Source organism: Spermophilus citellus, assembly GCF_964194105.1.
Source record: "Spermophilus citellus genome assembly, chromosome: 14".
Lineage (NCBI taxonomy): Eukaryota > Metazoa > Chordata > Mammalia > Rodentia > Sciuridae > Spermophilus > Spermophilus citellus.
The window spans coordinates 64,012,597-64,021,148 of record NC_138194.1 but is presented as its reverse complement, the minus strand read 5'-3'; the positions used below and the strand labels follow the sequence as shown (position 1 = coordinate 64,021,148).

Below are 8,552 nucleotides of genomic sequence, written 5' to 3'. Positions count from 1 at the left end.
CTCCTATGTGTGAGGCACTGGGTTCAATTCCACTGAGTTCGATTCCCAGCACCACATATAAATAAGCAAATAAAATAAAAATCCATCAATAACTAAAAAATTTTTAAAAATGGATAAGACTTATTGCTCTCTCTCTCCTGCTAGCCCTGAGTAATCCTTGCTGCCCTGCTGGGCGGTTAGAGGAGGGAACCAGAGAGGGGAGCCGTCTCGGACCTGGCAATAGAAATAAGAATGAGGATGAGCAGTGGGTTGACGTTCAAGTCAACAAAAGGCAGTTGGATCAGAAACCTCAGGCGGCAGTGCTCATGCAGATCTGTTGAGTTCTTTGTGCCATCAAGTCCTCCTTTGGACCCTGAGAAGGTCAAAGAATTACAGCGCTTCATCACTCTTTCCAAGAAACTCCTCGTGATGACGGGGGCAGGGATCTCAACTGAGTCAGGGATCCCAGACTATAGGTCAGAAAAGGTGGGACTTTATGCCCGCACTGACCAGAAGCCCATCCAGCATGGAGATTTTGTACGGAGTGCTCCAGTCCGCCAGCGGTACTGGGCAAGAAACTTTGTGGGCTGGCCTCAGTTCTCATCCCACCAGCCGAACCCTGCACACTGGGCTCTGAGCAACTGGGAGAAACTCGGAAAACTGCATTGGCTAGTGACACAAAATGTGGATGCCTTGCACATCAAGGCCGGGAGTCAGCGCCTGACAGAGCTCCATGGATCCATGCACAGGGTCCTCTGCTTGAACTGTGGTGAACAGACTCCCCGGGGGGTGCTGCAAGAGCGCATCAAACTCCTGAACCCCACTTGGAACGCCGAGGCCCAGGGCCTGGCCCCCGACGGGGACGTGTTTCTCTCGGAGGAGCAGGTGCAGAGCTTCCAGGTCCCCTCCTGTGTTCGATGTGGAGGTCTTCTGAAACCTGATGTTGTGTTCTTTGGGGACACAGTGAACCCTGACAAGGTTAATTTTGTGCACAGGCGTGTGAAAGAAGCCGACTCCCTGTTGGTGGTGGGATCGACCTTACAGGTGTACTCTGGTTACAGGTTTATCCTCACTGCCCGAGAGAAGAAGCTACCAATTGCCATACTGAACATCGGGCCCACACGGTCAGATGACCTGGCATGTCTGAAGCTGAATTCTCGTTGTGGAGAGTTGCTGCCTTTAATAGACCCACACTGACTCAGCCTGACGTTCCAGATCCAGAAACAGGGCTTTCCTTTGGATCCTGCTGCTGAAGATCCCTCAAGAGTCACCCCCTTTTCCTCCAACTAATTGAAGTAGAGGGCAAAAAACCAACTTTTCTCTGCCGGCCAATCTCTGAACTGGGCAGATTTCAGAGCCAAGAAGTTAAAGTCTTTAGGCTGATGAGATTTGCCTCTGAAGAAAGTCTTTTCCAGAGAAGCAGCTGCTCTTGATGGGAAAACTGCATTCATTTCCTTTTTATGTCACATGGCAGAAGAAATAGCCTGGGAAATATGTAGGCCATAGTAGTCTAAACCAGGGATCTCACTACATCAGGGTTACCATAAGGGTAGAAGGAAATGACTTCATTTATAATCCCTAATAGTTGTGTCTTTAACTGAACCATCTGATACACACACACACACACACACACACACACACACACTTTTTAAAATAAAATGAGAAATAGCATGAACTTTTTATTAAAGAATAAAGTAATAAATTTTAATAGTAAAAAAAAAAGACTTATTGCTGATCATCTTTAATTTTCTGTTTATTATTAAATAATACTGTGCTTTCCCAATATTAACTAATTATTCTCAGCTTATGGCAATAAGAAAGGAGGATAAGAGAGCACAGAGCCAAAAGGCTATCTGGTTCAGGTCTGAAAGCTAAAACACAGTCTATTGAGTAATGATGCCACAGGTTTTAACTTCCTAGGCTTCCCCAAAAGACAGGTGGGAGAAAGATTTTTTAGAAAATTTGTGATGGTGGCATATGCCTATAATCCAGCTACTCAGGAAGCTGAGGCAGTTCTTTAAAAAGAACTATGGGGCTGGGTTGTGGCTCAGTGGTAGAGTGCTTTCCAAGTAAGTGGAAGGCCCTAGGTTTTATCCTCAGCACTGAAAAAAAATAAATAAATAAATAAACCACAATTTTAAAGCTTATTTTAGCATAAAAAATGTTAATACCTTCAGCAGTTTAGGAGACCCTGTCTCAAAATAGAAAATAAAAAGGACAGAGGATGTGTAGCTTAGTGGTAAAGTGTTCCTGGGTTCAATCTCTAGTTCCAAAAAAGAAAAAGAAAGAAAGAAAGAAGTTAACATATGAAGAACTTCAAAAAAAAAAAAAAAAGAGGCAGCTTGGTTCTCTCAGTTTTTGAAAAGTCCTGAATCGTGTGCTTTCAGTACAAATGTTTCCACAAGCATATTTGTATAAGATTAATAAAGTACAGTATAAAAAACATATGGAAAGAAAAAAATAGTAGACAAGCTGTACATTTCAAATGAAAGCTAAGCATATACTCCCCACCCACCTTTATGTTGGATTTTAAGGACTCCAAAGCTAGTGTGGTAGTACATACCTGGAATCCCAGCTATTTGGGTAGCTGAAGCAAGAGGATTATAGATTCAAGGCCACCCTGGGCAACTTAGCAAGACCCTATCTCAAAATAATAATAATTTTTTTTTAAGGGCTGGGGAAGTAGTTCAGTGGTAGAGCACTTGCCTAGCATGTGCTAGGCCTAGATTCAATCCTCAGCATCACCAAAAACACATGTCTCAGAGGAATCTTTCATTCTACTATTCCAACATGTTAATGCATATTTTAAATATGCAAAATTTGCACCTTTAAAGCATTCTTTATGATTTTTAGTCTGAAGTTACTAAATTGCTTTGGTAGATTTTTTTAGAAATAGCATGTGTATAAAGTTATGAATGTTCAACTGGAGTAAACTGTATGATAATGAGCTAGTGTTCCTGGATACCAAGGCTTAGGGTCCTAAAATAAAACCTGGTACATAGAGATTGAGAGTTAAGTGTTACAGAAGTCTTACAAGGAGAAAGAACTGGCAGTAAACCAATAGAAAAATTAACTCTCATGAGTTAGAAAGGAAGGTTACTTCTATATGACTGGTCAACAGAAGTCATTATTTGAATTACAAATACCCTACAAATACCCTGAGTAGGAACTTCTTCCTCCTGTCTGCCCCATTCCTGAAAGTGCATTGTAGTTACTAAGACAAACTCAGTAGTGTCAGAGATAGTCATTTTGGTACCTCTTAATGACTTAAATGTGTAGCCAACTGCCTAGTTGGGTTGTGGGAATGATATTTTTGAGATCAATAAGAACTAGCCTGACTAAGGGCACTTAGAGAAGAGGAGAGACTAAGATACAAAGGACACCAAAGGTGAAAGGAAGTTTGGGGTCTGAATTCCATCCCTCCTCCAGGATTGATGAGTCACTAATGGACTCTAGTGCTTCAAACAAAGGCACAATAGCAGGCAGGAGAAAGGCTCAGAGCATCAGTCCTACCTGGCAGCACAGAGGTCTGAAAGCTAAAACACAGTCTATTGAGTAACGATGCCACAGGTTTTAACTTTCTAGGCTTCCACAAAAGACAGGTGGGAGAAAGATTTTTTAGAAAATTTGTGATGCTGCCAGGCATGGTGGCACATGCCTATAATCCAGCAGCCACTCAGGAAGCTGAGGCAGGAGCATCACAAGGTGGCCAGTCCCAGCAACTGACCTCTTGGCAACTTAGCCAGACTCTGTCTCAATATTAAAAAAAAAAAAACAGACTTGGGATATAGCTCAGTGGTAAAGCACTCCTGGGTTCATTCCCCAGTACCAAAATTTAAAATAAATAGATAAAATAAAAATTAAAATATAATGCTATTCCAGGAACAGGTGTAACAATGTTCACTAACAAAGACTTTCTCTTCTGCCTTGGATCATTCAGATACAGGTAGCTAATGACTTATTTCATGGTGATAAGAAATATATTTCAAAGGAGACCCCTGTAATAGTTCCTGATGTCTTTCTGTCTCTGTATCACATCTGAAGATGTTCAGCTTGGTAGAGTCTCTCTCAGGATGGATGTATGCTGTACATATATAATCTCAAATGTCCCTCACAGAAACAGAATGAGTTGGAGATTTTTATGCCCCTTTTTACAGAGAAGAAAACTCCCCTCAAAGAGGGATGTCAAGTCATTTGACAAAGTTTGAATGGGAAATTGGGATTTAGATCCACCTGACCCTAAAAATTCTATTTCTACACTATCATTCTGTGTCATTGTTACTGTGACTTTAATTACTGCTTGACAATTGACCTGACTCCCCTTTTCTTTAGGGGGAATCACCCGGCTTTGAACCTTGGAATCATCTTTGACTCTTCTGATCAATCATTCCACCGATACTTATTGAGCACCTACTAAGAGTTAAGCTATGGAGTTAAAGAATGAATTAAACAGTTTTTGCCCTCAGAGAGATTATAGTTTATACACAGAATCAGCTGCAAACTATTGGATGGTTTATTGTACACCAGTCCTTATCTTTCTTTTCTCTCTTTCCCTGGTACAGGAGCTTGCTACCTGTTCTTTTCCTTATAGCCAGTTTCTGCTATTAGTCAGGATCGCAGAGAAACTACTTGGAAGGATATAGAATTCAAAACGGTGGTGATGAGACACTCGGAAAACAGCAACAGTGGGATGCCGTGGCTACACCTGGGGCCAAAGGGTCCCCAAGCCGGTAGGGAGCCGTAGTCAGGTAGAGCTATCATCGTGGTGGGATCAGCTCAGAAACCTAGTTCCTTTTCTTCCTACCTTCGGATCTGCTGGCCTCTCTCTCTGCTTGAAATTGGTCAGATGCCAGCTGGCCAGGGGGCCAAGTCCACAGGAGTCAGCCTTCTTGTGCAGACAAGTGGAAAATGGATCAGATAGGGGCAGATGGGGAATAACCAGCTCTCTGTCTGTTCATATACTCAACAAGTGCATATGTACAAAGCCTGGTACAGATGCGGTGGCTACCATGGGAGCAGAGCTGATCTCCCTCTTTCCATCACCCAGCTTACAGTCTCATGGAAGCCACTGAAGGAAGCCAAATAAAATTAATGAACCAAATTCACACATGAATGTAATTAATGCCACCGAATTTAAACACTTAAAATAATTTAAATCATAAATTTTATGATATGTATATTTTATCATAATAAAAAACTAATGGCCAGAGAGTTGGTAAGAAAGCCAGAGAGTGTAGCATTTTGGAAGCCAAAGGAAAAGAATGTTTGCAGAAGGAGAACCATAAGAATGTTAAAAAAAAAAGCCTGGGTGAGATGGCACACGTCTGTAATTCCGATTTAGGAGGCTGCGAAGGAGGATCCCAGGTTCCAGCAGCCTTGGCCACTTAGTGAGACTCTGTCTCAAAACAGAATCAGTGGTAGAGCATGCCTGGGTTCAGTCCCCAGTGCTGAAAAAAAAATAAAATAAAAAGGTTAAGAAAGGTGAATAATGGCCTTAGAACTGGTCAGTGGAAAGAAGGCAGCAGAAGCCAGGCACAGCAGGTTGCGGAGCAAGTGAAAGAGGAGACAACATGACTGAGCTTGGCTGAGTCTGACTGTGGGGAGGAGGAAAGAGATAAGGGAGGAGTGGCTAGAGGAGGCTTAGGAGTGACTATGTTCCATGGGAATAGAACAGAGCAGCTGTTCCAGGAGGCCCAGGGTTCTGGGACAGGGAAGTGACAGACTGAGTCAGGGACTAGGAAGTGTGGAGCATTGCTGTGTGTTCACACTCTTGTCTCTAGGGTTAGGATCCAATCCCGGCCCGCCCTTTGAACCTACCAGTTGAAGCATAGACTAAACTTGGGTTTAAAACCTTCCCCAATAAATCCCTGAGGTACATATAGGCTGAGCCCTATCTTCGAGGGCCCCTAAAACGGCACTTTAGACTCATCTCACATCCTTCGTCTCCTCTGCTCCATGGCATACCTACCCATATTGAGCCCAATTGGACCACAGATATCTCTGTTGCTTTCCTACCTCTGTGTCATTGCTTACATATTTTGCTCCCCAAGGAGTATCCTCTCTGTGATATAAATCACTCCTTTACTATACACACACACACACACACACACACACACACACAGGAATATTACTCAGTCATAAAGAAGAACGAAATTATGGCATTTGCCAGTAAATGGATGGAACTGGAGACTGTCATACTAAGTGAAATAAGCCAATACCAAAAAGCCAAAGGCCAGATACTCTCTTTGATATGCAGATGTTAACACACAATAAGGGGGAGGGTAATAGAAGTTCATTGGATAAGATAAAGGGAAATGAAGGGAAGGGAGGGGGATGGGGATAGAAAAGACAGTAGAATGAATTGGATATCACTTTCCTATGTTCATATATGAACACATGACCAGTGAAACTCCACATCATGTACAACCACAAGAATGGGAAGTTATACTCCATGTATGTATTACATGTCAAAATACACTCTGCTGGGCTGGAGTTGTGGCTCAGTGGTAGAGTACTTGACTCATATGTGTGAGGCACTGGGTTTGAGTCTTAGCACTGCATATAAATAAATGAATAAAATAAAGGTTCATTAACAACTTAAAAAATATTTTTAAAACACTCTAATGTCATGTATATCTAAAAAGAACAAATAAAAAATGCTAAGGAAAAAAGTGAATCACTCCTTTATTTGTGTTCTAATAGTATTTATTACACATGCTCATTACAGCCTTTGTCACATTTTATTGTAATTTTTGGTTTGCACTTAGAGGGTATCTGTTGTGTTCCTCTATCTAGCACCCCTTCCTTGGGCAACACGTCCACCCTGCAGTCAGAGAATTGCCCCTCGGTCACTCATTTTGGTTCTGCTGTGGGGTCCAAATAGGGCTCCAGGACCCTCCAGCTGTAATGTGGGCACATAACATCTTTTCTCAGGGTCAGAAAATAAAAGGTCCCTCTTTCTTTCTCCTTTCCTTCTTTTCTCCTCCCTCCCTCCCTCCCTTCCTTCTTTCCTTTCTTTCTTCCTTTATTTGTTTCTTTCTTTCTTTCATACTGGGAATCAAACCCAAAGGTGCTCTACACTGAGCTACACCTCCAGTTCTTTTTTTTTTTTTCAAGTTTTGTTTTGAAATAGGATTTTGCTAAGTTGTCAGGCTAGCTTTGAACTTGCAATCCTCTTGCCTCAGCTTTCAAAGTTGCTGGGATTACACAGGCATGTGCTACCACATCCGGCTAAAGATCTCTTTCTTTGGGTCTATTAGCCGAGATGATGAAAGTCAAGAGTTGTCTGTGGCCAATTTCAACACCATGACTTCTTCTTCTCCCCTTCCCCCCCAATACTGGGGATTGAACCCAGTGGTGCTCTACCTCAGAACTACATCCCTAATCCTTTTCATTTTGCATTTGAGACAGGACCTCGCTCAATTGTCCAGGCGACCCTCAAACTTGGAATCTTCCTGCCTCAGCCTTCTGAGTTTCTTGGATTATAGGCATGTACCACAAGTGCTGACTTCAACACCATGATTTCTAACCACTGCCACATGGAAGGAGCCTAGAAAAACAGAGGAGACCCAGGTGGGACCACATTATTTGACTTCCCAGATCCACTTATGCCTGACAGTGTCTCCCCTCCTGGACTTTTCAATTCTATGAGCCAATCAAGGGTCTCTATTGCTTAGACCAGCAGGAGCTGGTTTTGCTTACTTGCTGCCAAAAGGGTCTTGATGATTACATGTGGTGTCTCCCCTAGTAGTCGCTAAGTCTTCTATTAGATGTGGAGACTGTCCCATCACAGTCTCCACAGCACAATAAAGGCTCAATAATGTTAAATAACTTAAAATCCTAACAATCATTCCAGATATAATTTAAAGTTAATGTTTTTTTAAAAAATGGTTTACTAAATTCATTTAGGAATCAGAATTATTCCCAGAACCCTAAAGCAAATACTGTAACTTCTGGTGGCACTTTATAGGCTCTGTATGTTCTCTCTCTCTCTGTGTGTGTGTGTGTGTGTGTGTGTGTGTGTGTGTGTGTGTGTGGTTGACATTGGGATTGAACCCAGGCCTCACACATGCTAAGCATGCACTGTACCACCAAGTTCCACTCCCAGCGCCTGCTTCTTATTTTAGCTGTTTGTGTTCTCGGCCCTTTCTCCCTGTCAGATGATAAGTTGGTGGCAGGGCTTAGGTCTGCATAGTAGAAGTTCAGTAAGTTAACTGTTCTAAATTGGCTTCCTCTTTGCCAGTTGTTGTGCAGAAGATAAAAAGAAGGGATGGCGAGACAGTTCCTGCTCCTGAGGTGCTTGCAGCACATGTTTAACAAGTGATGTTGTGACTTGCCTTGGCCTGAATAGGAAATGAATAATAGAGAAGAAAAAGTAACATATATACTTTATGGATACAAAGCTCTAGACTGAGAGAAAAGGATATTTTTATCAGAAGTATCAAAAAATGCAGAACAAGATCAGAAACATTTTATAAATAGATCAGGATCCAAACAGGAAACATAAAACCACTCTTAAAGTCAGACACATTTCACTGAACATAATTTAATAACCGTAGGACTCACTAAATGCT

General features: G+C 42.1%; 1 protein-coding gene across 1 annotated transcript; it reads left to right on the top strand.

The window, feature by feature from the left end:
* Positions 1 to 231: 231 nt before the first annotated feature.
* Positions 232 to 1,689, top strand: LOC308633774 (NAD-dependent protein lipoamidase sirtuin-4, mitochondrial-like; the record flags this gene model as incomplete). Its single annotated transcript, XM_081266819.1, has 1 exon — positions 232 to 1,689. The coding sequence occupies one exon, from the start codon at positions 232 to 234 to the stop codon at positions 1,174 to 1,176; it is 945 nt and encodes a 314-aa protein (XP_081122945.1). The 3' UTR covers positions 1,177 to 1,689.
* Positions 1,690 to 8,552: the final 6,863 nt, after the last annotated feature.